We start from the raw sequence: 18,898 nt of genomic DNA, 5'->3' as shown, positions 1-18,898 counted from the left end.
CAGTGTGGACTTGTGTATAATTATCATATTCTGCAGTGTGTAATCTAGTGCTGTTATCATTCACGAAAATGGAAATTGGAAAATGGAATTAAGTTTGTTTTGGTGCAGCAATGTTTGAAAGCCATGTGCAGAACTCCTCGAGGACTCCTAGTATTGATTTTCTTGTTCATATTACCCAGCTGTGTGCTTAAGGGGCCTCTTCCACACAATATTCTTTCCCCTTAACATCAAACCTGCACTCCCCCTCCTTTTTTTATTTCAAAGGCATGAAGACAAAGACATCTTCTCTTCTCTTGTCCATTCCTCAACTGCCTGCAACTGCTAGGACTGAGCCAGGCCCAAGCCCAGAACTCCAGCCACGTCTCCCACAGGAATGTCAGGAGCCCAAGGACTTGGAGCAGCACCGCCTGCCGCCTCGTGGGATGCATGACTGGGAAGCTGGGGCGGAAGCAGAGGAGCCGAGACTCGGGAGAAGCACCCCTGTGAGGGATGCTGCACCCCAATCCGTGTCCTAACACTATGCCTAATCCCTGTGGGCAGCACCTCGTACCTTCTGATGCCCAGGCGTTTCAGTAGGTGCAAGTTTGCTCCCTCAAATTAAAAAATGAAAAAAAAAATCATAGCATTTGATGTGATAACACTTCCACTTCCCATTGAACACTGAGAAATAAGTTTATGTTGCTGAGGCCAAAGAAAAGAAATAAAAAATAAACCTGGGAGTGGGCCCAGTAAGGAGGATTAGCCCTATCAGATATTAAAACACAGTAACTTCGTGTGTTGTTTCAGCACATGAATCGACAGAAAGATCAATGGAACCAAACAGGAAGTTCAGAGAACGCATTCAAGTGCTCAGGCAAGTTTGGTGGTTGATGCAAGTGAGACCTTTAGTCACTGTAGTATAAAATGGGATTAGGACCGGGCCCGGCGGCGTGGCCTAGCAGCCAAAGTCCTCGCCTTGAAAGCCCCGGGATCCCATATGGGCGCCAGTTCTAATCCCGGCAGCTCCACTTCCCATCCAGCTCCCTGCTTGTGGCCTGGGAAAGCAGTTGAGGATGGCCCAAGGCTTTGGGACCCTGCACCTGCATGGCAGACCTGGAAGAGGTTCCAGGTTCCCGGTATCAGATCGGCGCACATCGGCCCGTTGCGGCTCACTTGGGGAGTGAAACATCGGATGAAATATCTTCCTCTCTGTCTCTCCTCCTCTCTGTATATCCGGCTTTCCAATAATAATAAAATCTTTAAAAAAAATGGGATTAGGACCATGTAATACAGAAAACCAGCCTGGATTAAAACAGAACACAGAAGCATCCCCCATGTTGGCAGAAAAGCATTATGGGTTCTGTGCAGTGAAGGATTAACTCCCCAAGTCTGAACTTGGCCAAATTGTGACCATACCTGGTTCTTGCCCAGCTCCTGGGAAGTGGCCACTAAGTTCTTGCAATATTCTGTCTGATGAACATGTGACTGTTACCTTGAGGCCTTGGAGCAGCCAGATACCTTCCATGACTCACAGTGGTGGATGTAGTGAGGAAACGGATACAAAATAAGATGCAGTCATGTGACTGTCATCCGGCTTTTGAAGGGGCTGGAATCCCGTGAGGTGCCAGAACATGGCTGAGCCTCAAGGACACTGGGCTAAGTGAAACCAGACCACCCCAAGCTTGGGATCAGGAAGTTAAGGGTGATCACCAGGGGCTAGAAGATGGGGTATAGGGTATTGGGTTCAATGGGTGTGGAGTTTCAGTTTTACAAAAAGAGGAGTTCTGCTGATTGACGGTGGGTGATGAGACAATGTAACTTTGTTGGACATGTTTAATACCAGTGTTTATGTTATTTCCTTGAAAAGCAGAGTGACACAGGAAAAAAGCAGAGGGCTTCCCCATGCTTTGGTTCTCTCGCCAAAGTGCCGCAGTAGCCTGTGCTGGGCCAGGTCACACTGGCATGCATGGAACTAAATCTGGGTCTCCCGCAGGGGTGGCAGGGCTCCAAGCAGTTGGACTAATGTGTTTGTTTCCCAGGATGCATTAGCATGCCGTTGGAGCAGATGTGCTGGAGCCTGAACTCAAAGCAGGTGCTCTGGTGTAAATGTAGGTATCCGAAGGGGCCGCATCCCCTGCTAGAACACCATGTGCCCCAGGAGGGGACATTTCATACATGTATTTTACTACAATTTTTTAAAAATATGGAGAAAAGGGCCTGGTACAGTGGCCGAGGGGCTAAAATCCTCACCTTGAGCACACTGGAATCCCATATGGGTGCCAGTTTGTATCCTGGTGGCCCTGCTTCCCATCCAGTTCCCTGCTTGTGACCTGGAAAAACAGTCGAGGACGGCCTAAAGCTTTGGGACCCTGCACTTGTGTGGGAGATCTAGAGGAAGCTCCTGGCTCCTGGTTTTGGATCAGCATAGCTCCAGCTGTTGTGGTCACTTGGGAAGTGAATCATTGGACAGAAGATCTTCCTCTCTGTATCTCCTCCTCTCTGTATATCTGGCTTTGCATTAAAAATAAATAAATCTTTTTTTTAAAATAGGGGGAAAAATCCCGTATGCCCTGACTACCCCTGAAACTTCTTTACTTATCAATATCAAAGGCTGTCTTAGATATTTTACCAAGTGCTCATTTCATGCCTCTCTCAACCTAGTGCAAACTGCAAGGACAGAGAGCTCTGTTTCTGGATCACAGCTCTGCCCAGGTATGATGCCTGCCACTCAGCAAAGGCACAATGCACTTGGTTACATGCATGCCAAAACAAGGAGTGGAGCATAAAGAAAATACATGAGCCCTAGTACTTCAGACAGAGGATTCCACAGCCTGGCCAGGAAGAGGGTGTGACTGCTAGTATATAACCAAAACTTCATCTACAGCTTTGACTTTTAGACCAGAGTCCAAATGCAGGAATAGGGGTTTCTATTTTGTCCTGTGGACTGGATCATTTAAATGAATGGAGATTGAGCCCAGTGCGATAGCGTGATGGTTAAGGTCCTCACCTTGAACGCACCGGGATCCCATATGGGCGCCGGTTCTAATCCCGACAGCTCCACTTCCCATCCAGCTCCCTGCTTGTGGCCTGGGAAAGCAGTTGAGGACGGCCCAACACATTGGGACACTGCACCCGTGTGGGAGACCCGGAAGAGGTTCCTGGTTCCCGGCTTCGGATCGGCGCGCCTCTGCCCGTTGCGGCTCACTTGGGGAGTGAATCATCGGACGGAAGATCTTCCTCTCTATCTCTCCTCTCTGTGTATCTGACTTTGTAATAAAAATAAATAAATCTTAAAAAAAAAATAAAACAAATGAATGGAGATTTCTTTGCTGCTGGGAAGGCCAGTGTTGAGTTGTCACCCTTATTAAAGACCTCCTAGATGTGTCATCTTGTGGCAGAAGACAAGAGGGCTGAGAGCTTGTGGGAGCCAGTGTTGCCAGCCACCACCTCCAGCCCTCTGTAAACAGTGTGAGACCATTCCTGAGGGTGCAGCTTTGAAGGTGTCATGGGACACATTCAAACTGTGGCACAGCTGAAACCGAACAGGATCAGGCAAAGCCAGGACCACCCAGTGTTGCCAACACATTGACAGCAAAGAGTGAAGGCCAAGAGAGGCTGTGCGGAGGGAAGAACCTCTAAATCAACTGTCATCAGACAACTGCGGTCTGCATCTTGAGTCTTCAACATCTGAAGGACGATGTCTATGAACAGAATTGAGAACTGCCAATACCAGCTGGGTAGGGGAGGACTAGTCAGCAAACATTAGGGTTTTTTTTTTCTTTTTAATGCGTGATGATGGCATTATTTTTAGGCCTGATGCATGTTTGACACTCTCCTGGGAAGTCCAGCGCCCTCTGGAAGGGCTCCATGGCAGCCAAGGCTATTTTCTTTCTTTTTTTTTTTTTAAGATTTATTTATTTTATTACAAAGTCAGATATACATAGAGGAGGAGAGACAGAGAGGAAGATCTTCTGTCCCATGATTCACTCCCCAAGTGAGCCGCAACGGGCCGGTGCGGGTCTCCCACACAGGTGCAGGGTCCCAAAGCTTTGGGCCGTCCTCGACTGCTTTCCCAGGCCACAAGCAGGGAGCTGGATGGGAAGTGGAGCTGCCGGGATTAGAACCGGCGCCCATATGGGTCCCGGCGCGTTCAAGGCGAGGACTTTAGCCGCTAGGCCATGCCGCCGGGCCCAGCCAAGGCTATTTTCATGATGCTCCTCAAGTGTGTTGTTGCTGTGGCCTTGTGCTGACGCTGGTGCTGATGACAGAGCAGTTGGACGACCACAGTGCTGGCGCGCAGCATCAGACTGCGCCAGTGCTAAGGTGAGCCTTCATGTGACATAGAATTTTGAAAAATCCACATGTGCTTCCTGGTACTTGAAGCTTCTCCGATGAGGCCAGTGTGAGTAGTAACGTGGCTGTTTAATACTGTGCAATTCAATGGATCAGCGTTTTGCAAGATCTGCCTGGCTCAGTGAACCAGTGTTTATCAAATGATCAAGGCATGATGTCACAGAGCATGCCCAGATAAAAGCTTTATTCAATGTACAAGAAAAAAAAAATCAGTGGGTTTTAATGTAACAAAGGACAAAACCTTCATTGATGTGATCATGTGTCATGATCCATGCTTGTGCCACGTGGTGACCTCACTTTCACAAGTAAATAAACATGGAAAAATGTGACTATCCAAAGGACAAGCCACGATATTGTTGACACTTTGAGCATTCGCTACACTTATTGTTGAGACTTATTATCATTACGGTCTCTTTATATCCTATAGTGTCATCCCAGCAAGCAGTGGCAGTGCAACAGAAGTGGAATTGGGGGGTGTGCGCATTTAGCTATGAAGACATCTGTGCCCCCCCCAGAGTGGGCTCAGTTTTGGCTCTGGCTACAGATTCCAGCTCCCTGTGGACACAGACCCTTGGAGGGTCTAGAGGATGGCCGAAGTCGTTCAGCTGCCACCACTCATGTGGGAGATCCATCTGGAGTTCCTGCTGAGGATTTCGACTTCTCAGTGACAGCATGCCAGAAAGGAGAGTCAACAACCACTAGGGCAAGCAGGACAAGTAACTGGAAGACACGCTGCTATCTTAGCAGGAAGTCAGTCAAGGCAGTGTTTAAATACCCACTGGTTTTCAAAAACAAAGCAAAAACAACCAACTTCCTTTATTTCTTTTTTTTTTAAAGATTTATTCATTTTATTACAGCCAGATATACACAGAGAAGGAGAGACAGAGAAGAAGATCATCCGTCCCATGATTCACTCCCCAAGTGAGCCGCAACGGGCCGGTGCTGCGCCGATCCGAAGCCGGGAACCAGGAACCTCTTCCAGGTCTCCCACGCGGGTGCAGGGTCCCAAAGCTTTGGGCCGTCCTCAACTGCTTTCCCAGGCCACAAGCAGGGAGCTGGATGGGAAGTGGAGCTGCCGGGATTAGAACCGGTGCCCATATGGGATCCCGGGGCTTTCAAGGCGAGGACTTTAGCCGCTAGGCCACGCCGCCGGGCCCAACTTCCTTTATTTCTAAAGAGAGATCAAGAGAAAATGCAATTGTAAGTGGTACAAAGTCTTAAAAAAAAACAGGCCACACACAAAGTGCTTGCTCAGGGTTGGTCTGCATAAGGTGCTTAGGGGAGTCATTGGGTGTGTGTGTGTGAGAGAAAGAGAGAGTATGTGTGGGTGGAGGGACATTTTCCCTTCATTTTGAATATTTTAGTGTTTATTCTGTTAAAATATGCATAGTTTTTACAGAACTCAGATCACATGCTTACATATTTTTGTGTGATCTATAATTTTTGATTTCTCAATGGATTAGACACCTCCTTATGCGATTAGTACCTGTTCTCTTCAACATATCCTCGAATTCTGCTTGCTGTTGCCAGTTTATGTTGCTCAGACCAGCAGTGTAAGGAACGGCGTGTGCGCAAGAGCCAACGTGAGGAACATTTACCCTGTTACTTTTTGATATAATGAATAATTTGTAACGATTTTGATTTACAGGTCAATCTAAATTGTGTAAACGTGTTTTTCCCAATTATTCCTACACATGGCATTATTACTGTTTAAGTACTGGCCATCTGGTAGGTAAAAAGCAATGTTCTAATATTAAGATTTTTTTTTTAGATTTAGTAAAGATAAACATTTCTGATAAATATATCATTCTGTGTATTTCCTTTAATTGTGCATTCATATCTGTATCCTATTTTTCTTATTGAAGGCCTTGTTTTTCTTTCTTTTTAATTACAGAGCTAGAACTCTCACAACAATGCCTCATTTCCCCAACACTCACCACAGCCAGGCCGGATCAAGCTAAAACCAGGAGTCAGGAGCTCCGTCTGCGTCTCCCGAGCAGGTGCGGGGAGCCAAGCACTTGGGTTATTGCATGTCACCTGTGCTCATTAGCAGGCAGCTGCACGGGAAGTGGAGGAGCCAGGAATTTAACAAGGCACCTGATACTGAGACAACTGCTCATTCCAGTACCTTGTTTGAATTCTAAGCCAGTTGACACACGCACACGCACACGCACACGCACACACCTGTTAGAAAGGTCAAATCCAGAACCCCGACACCAGCAAATGTTGGTGAAGACACACAGGACTCTTTGTTCGTTGACACTGGTAATGCGAGATGGTATAGCTACTTTGGAAGATAGTTTGGTCATCTACCACAAAGCCAAACTTACTCATTCCATCCCATCCAGCAGGCAGGCCAGAAACTTACCCAGATCAAAACCTGCAAGTAGGGCCTGGTGCGATGACCTAGAGACTAAAGTCCTCGCCTTGAACGCACCAGGATCCCATATGGGCACCAGTTCTAATCCCGGCAGCTCCACTTCCCATCCAGCTCCCTGCTTGTGGCCTGGGAAAGCAGTCAAGGACGGCCCAAAGCCTTGGGACCCTGCACCCGTGGGGGAGACCTGGAAGAGCTCCTGGCTCCTGGCTTTGAATCGGCGCAGCACTGCCTGTTGTGGTCACTTGGGGAGTGAATCATCGGACGGAAGATCTTCCTCTCTATCTCTCCTCCTCTCTGTATATCTGACTTTGTAATAAAAATAAATAAATCTTTAAAAAAGCTTGCAAGTAGGTGTTTATGCAGAGTGGCTAGTGCTTGGATGAAACCAAGATTTTCTCCAGTAAGAGAGTGGATCAATTGATATGCCAGAAAGTAGAATACTATGCAGCAGTAAAAAGAAACAAGGTAGCAAAACATGAAAAGACTTGGAGGAAACTTAAATGCACCTTAACCCGTAAAGTCCCAGGTTTTCAATTCTGTGCACCCTATATATAGGATGATGGTACTTATGGGTTCATCAGTGAAGGTAAAAAGCTACAGGCTCCAGCCATTTGATAGTATTGAAAAAGCAGCACTAGGGAAACAGTAAAAAGATGCATAATAATGTTCTGGATGACACTGGGTCATCATCCATTTTGCAAAATCTACAGCGACCTCTGTTTCGCAGCTTCCTCCCTTGTAGCAACAGTTCCACTCCAGTGTGAGATGTTGTGGGTGGGGGGTTGGCTTGTGACTTTGTTACAGCAAAGGGGTCTTCCGCTGAAAACTTAGTAACTGCTCTAACAATTGAAACAAGGGCTTGAGAGTGGGAGGAGGTGGGGATGTGGGCAAAGGGAATATGAAGTCTTCATTATGCAAGACGAGTACATTCTGAAGCCCTAATGTCCAACAGGTGATTGAGGTTCACCATATTTCCCTTGAATTAGCTCAGAAACTTTAACTGGTCTCACTGCCCAATACACGAAAGTGGTAATTGTGTGAGGCGGGGCCGTGTTCATTACCTGTGGTATTTCACGAGTTGTATCAAATGGTCACCTTGTACACCTTAAATATATAATATATACTTGGCCACTATAACGCTTTGTAATCTAAATCATAAGGTGTGCACTTTATGTAACAGTCTACTATCCCTTCATAAAGCTGGTGTGTTTGTAAGTGCAAGGAAAAGAAAGCAGCTGGAGCACATTACAGCCAATTTTGTTAGAAATCACGTAAGCCTGTGAGCTTAACGCCAGTGCCTTTGGAAAGCGCCAACACGGGCGAGAACTTGCTTCCTTATAGTTTCAAATGGAAATACAGCGTTAGTTTTAAAAATGTACGATTTTCGTATTTTGGGAGGAGGTGGTGGGTTGTAAACTCGACGGGAAACGCTCATCCCGCCCTCTAACGGAGGCGGAGACTTTTCCTCAGAGTCCCTGACGCGCGGCCCCGGAGACTTGTGGGAAATGTAGGCCCGAGGGCCGCCAGACCCCTCCCCCGGAGGACCCTGGGAACGGCGAGCCGCCCCGTCCCTGCGCATGCGTGGCGTGGCGAGCGGGCCGCGGGCCGCCCTTCCCCCGCCTCCAACCGCTAGCGGGTGACAGGGCCGCGGGCCCCGCGCGTGGCGGCCGCTCCCCGCCGTGACCCGGCCTGGCCTCGAGCCGCGCGTGGAAGCCGTTCCCTGCCAGGTAGGAGAGAGCCCGCCGGGCGGCACTGTGCGGCCTGGGGCTGACGGGAAGGGAGTGAGGGATGCTTCGTGCCCGGGCGGGGTGGGAACCCAAACTTCGGGCGACTCGCCGGCGCGAGGGACCCTTGGGGCGGCGTCCGCGGCTGCCCCGCGCCCTCCGACGGGCGGAACCGGCGCGACACCCCCGGCCGAGCATGCGGGAGCTGGCGCGGCGCAGCGGCCGGCGGCTGCGAGAGAGCTTCCTTCTGCCCTTTGTCAGGAGACGCGCCTCCGACGGACGGCGGCGGGCAGCCGGGGTCCGGAAGCCTGAGCGGGCGGGACCGAACCGGGTCGAACTGGGTCGGCGGGAACGGGGCCGCCGTGCCTGGGCACGCCCCGGATGCCGCGCTGCGTGGCAGAGCCGGGAGGACAGCAGGTGGCAGCGGGTCCCTGATGCCCTGGACGTACCCAGTGCCCTGGAGCTGCTGGCGGGTCCCTGATGCCCTAGACGTACCCAGTGCTCTGGAGCTGTCGGCAGGTCCCTGATGCCACGGCCGTGCCCGGTGCACTGGAGCTGCTGGCGGGTCCCTGATGCCACCGCCTGCTCTGTCCTCTGCCGTCTACCCTGCGCCTTTTTCGTGTTTTATTAGCAAATGGAAAAGCTTCTGAAAGAGCGAGCGACTTCCCAAGATCACGCAGCCGCCTGCCCAGTGCACTTGCATCTTTTTGTAGATTCCAGGTGGTTTCCATTTTTTAAATAGATTTCTTAGTAATATATTTAAAGATTGGTTTGAAAGGCAGAGCCACAGAGAGAGGGAGAGACAGATCTTCCTTCCGATCTTGCATCCTCTGGTTGCTGCCTCAAGTTCTTTTAATTTAAAAGCAAAAGGCAGAAATGCTTGATACTTTGTGAGCTCATTAATGGTCACGTTAGGGGTATAATATTCCGTCTTCCTATACTCCCTCTGTTTTCTCACCCTCGACAGTTTATGAACTTACTTTTTCTAACATTCATTTTATTTGAAAGGTACAGTTAGAGACTGAGAGACAGGGAAGGGTCAGGCATCCACCTGCTGCTTTTCCAGTGCCTTAGCAGGGAGCTGGATTTAAGTGGAGCAGCTGGGGCTTGAACCCATGTGTGTGTGGGATGCTGGTATCTAAGGTGTCAGTTTCACTGCTGTGCCACAACCTGACATCTCTACAATTCAAAAATTTTACTTTTCCTTATTCTTGTGGAGCGTGTTACTGCTCTTGAGGTCATTGGTTTTGTATTATTTTTTTCTGGGCTTGCGGGTGTTCTCACTTTTGTGTATTAGGCGTTTTCTCCCTTTTGTCGTCATGGGGTACCTGGTTCTTTATGGTGGGGGGTGCCTTCTTAATGTCTGTAACATCTATAGTAATGTCTCCTGGATTGTTCTAAAACACCTAGAGGTTTTTTTTTTACTTTGTTAATCTATTCTGATAACCAGATTGTGGGTTCACTATATTTCTCCATTGGGTCTTTTTTTTTTTTTTTTCTTCTGGTTTCATGAGGTGGAAGCTGAAGCCATTCATTAAAACATTTTTTACAGGGCCAGTGTGATGGCTCAACTGGCTAATCCTCCACCTGCAAGCGCAGGCACCCCATATATGCACTGGTTCATATCCGGTCTGTTCTACTTCCCATCTAGCTCCCTGCTAATGTGCCTGGGAAAGCAGAAATGGTGGCCCAAACGTTTGAGACCCTGCATCCATGTGGGAGAGACCTGGAAGAAGCTCCTGGCTCCCAGCTTCTGATGAGCTCAGCTCCACTCCGGCTGTTAGAGACATTTGGAAAGTGAACTAGCCAGTGGAAGATCTTTCTGTCTATAAATCTGCCTCTCCAATAAAAATAAAATAAATTTTTTAAAAAACAAAAAAATCACACACTGAAAATGTGTAGATTATAAAATAAAAAGCTTGTCATCAGAGAAAATTAAAATTAAAAACAATTTTTACCAATATAAATATTCTTAATATTTAAAATGCCTCTGTAAACAAAAATAAATAAAATAAAATGCCTCTGTAAATCTGTTTCATTATCATTCAGTTTTTAAAAAATACTTTAAAAAAAAGATTTATTGGAAGAGCAGAGTTACAGGAAGAGAGAAAGAGGGAGATATCTTTCCTCTGCAGGGTTACTGCCAAGTTGTTAGCAGTGACTGGATCTGAGTTAGCTCAAAGCCAGGAGCTGTCTCCAGGTCTCCCATGTGCAGGGGCCACAACCCAGCCCCAACTCCGTTGTTGAAGCTTTACTTTGTTTACCTGGTGCTTATTTATAAATGTGTCCAAATCTCTGTTACTGACCTGTAACTTAATTATTATTTTGGTCAAAAAATAGATTATAAATTTCGGTCCTTTAAGTTTGTTGTGATCTGCAGCCAGGAGTTTCTTCCGGGTCTCCCATGTAGGTGCAGGGGCCCAAGGACTTGAGCTATCCTCCACTACCTTCCCAGGCCATGAGCAGGGAACTGGGTCAGAGATGGTGCCCTTATGGGATGCCCTTGCTGCAGGCAGAGGCTTAGTGTGTTACACCAAGGCACCAGTTCCAAAAATGGAACATCCTAGGGCCCGGCGGCGTGGCCTAGCGGCTAAAGTCCTCGCCTTGAAAGCCCCGGGATCCCATATGGGCGCCGGTTCTAATCCCGACAGCTCCACTTCCCATCCAGCTCCCTGCTTTGGCCTGGGAAAGCAGTTGAGGACGGCCCAAAGCTTTGGGACCCTGCACCCACGTGGGAGACCCGAAAGAGGTTCCTGGTTCCTGGCTTCGGATCGGCACAGCATCGGCCTGTTGCGGCTCACTTGGGGAGTGAATCATCGGACAGAAGATCTTCCTCTCTGTCTCTCCTCCTCTGTGTATATCTGGCTGTAATAAAATAAGTAAATCTTTAAAAAAAAATGGAATATCCTGTTGAATGGTTTATGTATACCTGAGTAAATATTGTGCTTCTGATGGTGGGGTCTTCTGTTAAATATTCAGTGGGCAGGGGTAGTTGATAGTGTTGTTCAGCTTTTGTTTTTTGTGGTTACTGAGAGAAAAGTGTTGAAGTACCCAGTTATAGTTGGGCTTCTATCTTTTTTTTTTTTTTTTCAGTCTGTCAACATTAGTTGTATTTTGGCGTTACTGTGTCAGGTGCATGTACATTTGGGATTAAAGTCTTGACACATTCATGCTCATGTGATGTTTCTTCTTAATTCCTGGTAATTGGCCTTCTAAAGTCTACTGTGACATTAATATAGTCATTCCAGCTTTGGTAGTCTTTGCAAGGTGTGTCTTTTTTCATCATATTTATTTAGTTGTGTTATATTTAGAGCAAGATGGTTATGAACAACAATTAGTGTGGTCTTGCTTTTTAAATTTTTTTTTTTTTTTTGGTAGCTTGACATCTTGTTTATACCGACGTGTTTATACCAATTGTTGATATACAGGTTAAAGCCTACCAGCTGACTGCTCGTTTCCTATATGTCTACTTGATCTTTATTCCTGATTTACTGATTTTATCCGTTTTTTTTTTTTTTTTTTTTTGTATAAATGGGTACTTTTAATTATTTCATTTCACCTCCAGGATTAGCTTATTGTTCATTCTTAGAAAAAGTTTATAAAAACTTCAGTGGTTATGCTAGGGTTCATAATGAACGTTTTAAATTGATCAAGGATATGTATGTGTACTTAATAACTGTATGCTTTCAATTTCAGTCTCCAATTATTGCCATACGTATTATTTTACATGTACTGGAAATCCATAATTGTTACTATTTTTGTGTTAGAAAATTTTTTAGACTTGTTAAAAAGACATTTTTGTAAAAATTTTATGGTGCAATTCCATAGGGTCTGGATATTCCCCCTCACCACCAAATTCCCACCCCCCCCCCTTGTTTGTTTGGTTTGGGTTTTTTTTTTTAGATTTATTTATTATTTACTTTTTGGTAATATGGGCATTTTGATGATGTTGATCCTGCCAATTCAGAAACATGGTAGGTTTCTTCATTTTTGTTTTGGGCTCTTTGTTTTGTTGTTGTTGTTTTAAGATTTATTTTATTCTTATTAGAAAGTCAAATGTACAGAGAGGAGGAGAGAGAGGAAGGTCTTCTGTCTGATGATTCACTCCCCAAGTGACCGCAACGACCGGAGCTCCCCCGATTCAAAGGCAGGAGCCTGGAGCCTCTTCTGGGTCTCCCACACTGATGCAGGGTCCCAAGGCCTTTTGCCGTCCTCCACTGCTTTCCCAGGCCGCAAGCAGAGAACTGGATAGGAAGTGGGGGTGCCAGGACCAGAACCAGCATCCATATGGGATACCGGTGTGTGCAAAGTAAGGACTTTAGCCACTAGGCTACTGTGCCCAGCCCTAATATTTATTTTTATTTGAAAAACAGAGTTACAGGGCTCGGTCACTCCCCAAGTGACTGCAACAGTTGGTGCTGAGCCAATCCAAAGCCAGGAGCCAGGAACTTCCTCCAGGTCTCCCATGCAGGTGCAGGGTCTTGAGGCCCTGGGTCGTCCTCCACTGCTTTCCCAGGCCACAAGCAGGGAGTTGGATGGGAAGCAGGGCACCAGGACACTAACCGGCACCCATATGGGATCCCGGCATGTTCAAGGTGAGGACTTTAGTCAGTAGGCCACTGCGCCGGGCCCAAGATTTATTTATTTTTATTGGAAAGTCAGATTACAGAGAGAAGGAGATACAAAGAGAAAGATCTTCATCTGCTGGCTCACTCTCCAAGCGGCCACAACAGCTGGAGCTGAGCCGATATGAAGCCAGGAGCCAGGAACTTACTCTGGGTCTCCCATGTGAGTGCAGGGTCCCTAGGCTTTGGACCATCCTCTACTGCTTTACAAGCAGGGAGCTGTAAAGGAAATGGAACAGCCAGGATATAAACCAGCCTCCATATGGGATCCCAGTGCACGCAAGGCTATGCTACAGTGCCGGGCCCTGACATCATTTTTACTTACCTTGATTTTGACCATTCCCAGAGGTCATTTTTAAAATGTAGATCCATGCTTCTGCTAGATTTCTTATGTAGCACTAGCACCTATAAAAGTAATTTTTTTTTAGATTCATTTCTTTTTATTGGAAAGGCAGATATACAGAGAAAAGGAGAGACAGATCTTTCCGTATCATTGTTGCTATTTTTATTTTTGCTTTAGACCAATTTTTTAGACTCATTAAAAGAGACATTTTTAAAAAGATTTTTATTTGGGGCCCGGCGACGTGGCCTAGCGGCTAAAGTCCTCGCCTTGCACACGCCGGGATCCCATATGGGCGCCAGTTCTAATCCCGACAGCCCCACTTCCCATCCAGCTCCCTGCTTGTGGCCTGGGAAAGCAGTTGAGGACGGCCCAAAGCCTTGGGACCCTGCACCCGCGTGGGAGACCTGGACGAGGTTCCTGGTTCCCGGCATCGGATCAGCGCAGCACCAGCGTTGCAACTCACTTGGGGAGTGAATCATCGGACGGAAGATCTTCCTCTCTGTCTCTCCTCCTCTCTGTATATCTGACTTTGTAATAAAATAAATAAATCTTTAAAAAAAAAGATTTTTATTTGAAAATCAGTTACAGAGAAAGGAGAGATACAGAGAGATCTTCCATCTGCTGGTTCACTCCCCAAATAGCCACAATGCCTGGAGTTGAGCTGATCCATGGCGCGGAGCCAGGAGCTTCTTCCGGGTCTCTCATGCAGGTCAGGTGCAGGGTCCTAAGGCTTTGGGCCATCGTCTTCTGCTTTCCCAGGTCACAGGCAGGAAGCTGGATGGGAAGTAGAGTAGCCAACATGAACCGGTGCCTGTGTGGAATCTGGGCACATGCCCATAGAAGTCCTTTAAATATAGTTCTTCTGATATAGATCTAATAATGAATTTTGATTTTGTTTAAAAATAATTTTATTTCACTTTTTTAGAAAAAAAATTTGGCATATAATTTTGGCATAAAATCTTGGATTCATATTGTGTTGTGTTTTGCTGAGTGGAATTCTGGCGTAGTGGTTTTTTGCTTAGGTTGCTTGTTTTCCTTAAAGCACTTGAAAAATGTCACTGCATTGTCCTCTGGCGTTGTGGTTGTGATGAGGAGGGGCTGTGGTCATCTCTGCCGGGAGTCAGTTCCTGTGCCTGCTGAGGGCTTCGTTTAGCCTTGGTTACCCCGGCTTTGGAGAAGATGTGGCCATTGTGTTTTGGTGTTGATTCCTTTTGTACGAGATGTCTGAGCTATTCTAGTTTGATATCATTCATTAGTTTGAGAAAATGTTGGGCATTTATATCTGCAAATATTCCCTTCCTTTTGGAATTCCCATTACATATTTGTTGTACCATTTGATACTGTCTGATAACTTTTGCATATAGGATTTTTTTTCCCATTCCGTTTCTTTTTATTCTGATTTTAGAAATTTTTTTTAAAAGAATTATTATTTTAATTGGAAAGTCAAATATATAGAGAGGAGGAGAGACAGAGAGGAAGATCTTCTGTCTGATGATTCACTCACCAAGCGGCCACAAGAGCAGGAGCTGAGCCAATCTAAACCCTAGAGGCCTGGAGCCTCTTCCAGATCTCCCACACGGGTGCAGGTCCCAAGGCTTTGGGCCGTCCTCGACTGCCCTCCCTGGCCACAAGCAGGGAGTTGGATGGGAAGCAGGGCCACTGGGACTAGAACTGATGCCTACATGGGATCCGGGTATGTGCAATGTTAGGACTCTAGCCTCTAGGCTATAGCACCAGGCCCTATAATTTCTTTTGGCCTATCCTCAGATTTATTGAACGCTTCCTTATCTGTGTTAAATTTACTAATGCTCTAGTAAAGGTATTCTTTCGTTTCTCTTATTGTGCCTTTTTTTGTTTTTTTCTTACTATTTTTATTTGATTTTTTTCTTGCATTTCTTACCTTTGCTGAAATTTCTTGTTTGTCAGTAGACATGCAATAATTCCCATAAGAATTCAGGATAAAAGAGTGTTAGAAGATTTTGTTTTTGTTTTCTTTTGATACAAGATATATATCCTATGGAAACAGATTGGCCTAAACTTTAAAGTACCATGGAGTCACAGTGCCAGATTTCAAATGAGTACATAAAATAAATTCCCTGTGTATTTATTCATGTTGTCCACCTTTCCCATTAAAGCCTTAGTATATGGATCATAGGTGCTTTAAATTCTTTATCTAGGGAGGCCAGTGCCATGGAATAGCAGGCTCAGATTCCACCTGCAGTGCCGAAACCCCACATAAAAGCAAGTTCAGGGCCCGGCGGTGTGGCCTAGCGGCTAAAGTCCTCGCCTTGAACGCCCCGGGATCCCATATGGGCACTGGTTCTAATCCCGGCAGCTCCACTTCCCATCCAGCTCCCTGCTTTGGCCTGGGAAAGCAGTCGAGGACGGCCCAATGCTCTGGGACCCTGCACCCACGTGGGAGATCCAGAAGAGGTTCCTGGTTCCTGGCTTTGGATCGGCGCGCATCGGCCCGTTGCGGCTCACTTGGGGAGTGAAACATCAGATGGAAGATCTTCCTCTCTGTCTCTCCTCCTCTCTGTATATCCGGCTTTCCAATAATAATAAAATCTTTAAAAAAAAATAAAAAAGCAAGTTCAAATGCCAGCAGCTCCATTTCTGATCAACTTCCAGCTAATGACCTGGGAAGGCAGCAGAGATGGCTGAAGTCTTTGGGCTTCTGTACCTACATGGGAGACCCAGAGGAAGACGCTTATCCTATTTTTGGACCAGACGCTCATCCTTTTTGTGTCCCTTTTCGGGAGTGAACCAGTGCATGGGAGATCTCTTCTGTGTCTCTCCTTTTCTGTAATTCTAGTGGCCTTTCAAACAAGTATAAATAAACAGGTAATTCCCTATCTGAATTCCAGCAGCCGAGGTTTCAGTTGATTGTGTTAATTGGGTTGCTGTGTGCCTGGCCTTTTTGGGTGTCTGAAGTTTGATGGAAGGTGGCTGTGGCCTGGGTGATCCTGTCCGCTCCTTCTGCCAGGCAGTGGACACTGCTGGGAGGTGGTCTCTTCTTACACAGAGGGTCAGGATTTTCGGGAGTCAGGAGGTCAAATCTTTAGTAACAGTTCCTTCCTGTTTCCTCTATTGCAGTTCTGCCCACAGTTCTCTGCCTTTACCCCGAAACTACAGAAAATGAACAAATCCCAGGTGAGTTGTGCATTTCCTGCTTTGGTTTTCAGTGCATTTGGGAAAGAAAGAAGGTGTAAATGAATTAAACTAAAGAACGTAGCAAGAATAACTGAGCAATACTAGCAGATGGAAAACAAACCAGTGTAGATGCCTTATACTGATTAAGAATACCAGGTCTCTGGTTCTTTCTTTTAGATGGGAATAAATTTTACGAATCTTCACACAGATGATATTTTGATCTGTTAAGGACAGTGTCAACAAAAACAACCTGAGTTTAGTAGGCTGTCAGGTTGTTTGTGGTTACTTCATGTAACTTGGAGGTATATTTAAATTTTCTCCCTAATGTCCATGGGTATCATTGCCATTACTCTTTCCTTTTTTAAATTTTTTATTTTCTTTTTAATATTTGCATAGCTGAGAGGGAAGCACACCCATGTGGGCCTCTCATTAGGGTGGGGCAAATGTTTTGTGTTACATTTTTTCTGCTGTGTCACAGGGAGGAGGGGGAGAGGGCCAGTTACTGGTAGGCAAAGTCCATCTTAGTGCATCCACACACCCAGGAACATGCTGCGGAGCTAGACCAGGAGCTTTGTCCAACGTGTTCTGCTTTGCACATCCCCTGCTGGCCTAGATGAGCTGGCTGTCATGTCCCCCATGGGCGTCTGGACATGCTGTCCACTGCACAGACATCAGCAGTTGAGGAGGCTCAGTCCTGACACATGCACTGTAAAGTCAGACCACGCATCCTGTGATTTCCCCTGTGGCCGAGGATCCGAGGCCAGTGGTCGAGTTGGGGAGTTGTCTGGGGTGACCTCAGGCTTACTTGACTCTTGCGTGTACTAGGCAGTACAAGAAAATAGGTTCATTCTGTCACCTGCAACAGCCAGTGCACCTACCAGTGGGTGTACCACCTGGTCAGTTTTGCCTCAGCACTAGAGTTCATGTGAACCCATGGGTGCTGCAGCCCAGCCCACCCACCACAGACTTGGTTCATACATACCAGCAGATGCGGAATTGGGTGACTCCAGTAATCGCCACCAGACCTGCCTCCAGTCCCTGTTTTTGCTTGTGCCAGCCTCTACTGCTTGCCTAGCCGAGCCCAGCTTATAACTCACCTGAATCTCCTGTGCACCCACGGGTGCTGCGGCTTAGCTAAGCCCAGCCTGCCCCCAAGTTGGCTCCACATGCCTGGCCCTCATGCATGCTGACTGGCCATTCCATTTTGCATTCCTGCTACAGCACATGGGCGGTCCCAAAGCCCTGTGTCCTCCTCAGCCACTGGTGTAGTTGGTGTTCTGGGTTGTAACTGTTCATGTGTTTCAGTGTGCTGGTGTTTCGATCCTTGATTTTCTGATGACATGATGTTGAGTATCTGTCCGTATGTTTGTTTATTTTTCTATATTTATTTGCCACATGTTTCTCTTCTTTGCGACATGACTATTCACATCTTTCACCCACTTTTAATTAGGTTAATTCTTTTGTTTTAAGAGTTTTTTGTATATTTTAGATACCAGTCCTTTTTCTGACATCAGAAAATATTTGTAAAAATTTTTTTTACAGATTGTTTCCCAGTCAGTGGCCCATCTTTTTATTCTCTTGGGTGTTTTCTAGTACTCTGTACATTCGTGAGGTCATCAGAGCATAGTATACTCATTCATTGATCCCAATTTTCAATAAATAATTTATCTTTTAAAAAAGGTATTGTTGGGCTTGGCAGCGTGGCCTGGTGGCTAAGGTCCTCGCCTTGATCCCATGTGGCCGCTGGTTCTGATCCCGGCAGCTCTACTTCCTCTCTCTCCTCCTCTCAGTATATCTGACTTTGTAATGAAAATAAAATAAATCTTTAAAAAAAAAAAAAGATATTGTTTAATGAAAGAATCTCAACTGAATTTGAACTGTGGTAATGCAACAAGATGGAGGAATCCACCATGGGGCAGGGTTTGGGGAGGGGTGAGGGGAATCCCAGTGCCGATAAAACTGTGTCACATAATGCAATGTAATCAATTAAAAAAAAAAAAAAAGAGCAACCAACCAACCAAAAAAAAAAAGATATTATTTGAGTTATAGAGCGAGGAATTCATTGATTGATTGATCCTGTCTGCTAGTTTCAGATGACTGCAATGGCAAGGGCTAAGCCAGGAACTTCATCTGGGTCTCCCATGTAGGTAGTAGGTGTCCAAACAGCTGGGCCATCCTTGACTGTTTTTCCAAAGCCATTAGCAGGGAGCTAAATGAGAAGTGGAGCAGCCAGGACACATCTGCCTGTACGGGATGAAGACACTGCACGTGGCGGTTTTGCCAGCTGTGCCAGAACACCAGACACAAACAGGATGGGCGGGGTGGGGCAAGGTGGGGGTGA

The 18,898-nt window shown here is 46.4% G+C and overlaps 1 protein-coding gene across 3 annotated transcripts in view; it reads left to right on the top strand.

The window, feature by feature from the left end:
• The first annotated feature begins 8,280 nt into the window (after window positions 1-8,280).
• Window positions 8,281-18,898, top strand: part of ZFP1 (ZFP1 zinc finger protein) — a 29,472-nt gene continuing 18,854 nt past the window's right edge. The window contains exons 1-2 of one of the 3 annotated variants that reach the window (XM_058674047.1): window positions 8,281-8,439; window positions 16,501-16,557. In XM_058674047.1, the coding sequence (XP_058530030.1) occupies window positions 16,543-16,557 (15 nt within the window). In that variant the 5' untranslated portion in view covers window positions 8,281-8,439; window positions 16,501-16,542. Of the gene's footprint in view, window positions 8,440-8,588; window positions 9,157-16,500; window positions 16,558-18,898 lie in introns of those variants that run through there. The other 2 variants (XM_058674045.1, XM_058674046.1) reach the window with 2 other exon arrangements.

This window comes from Ochotona princeps, chromosome 16 (assembly GCF_030435755.1).
Source record: "Ochotona princeps isolate mOchPri1 chromosome 16, mOchPri1.hap1, whole genome shotgun sequence".
NCBI lineage: Eukaryota > Metazoa > Chordata > Mammalia > Lagomorpha > Ochotonidae > Ochotona > Ochotona princeps.
The sequence above is the reverse complement of the archived record's forward strand: the minus strand, read 5'-3'. Positions and strand labels throughout refer to the sequence as shown.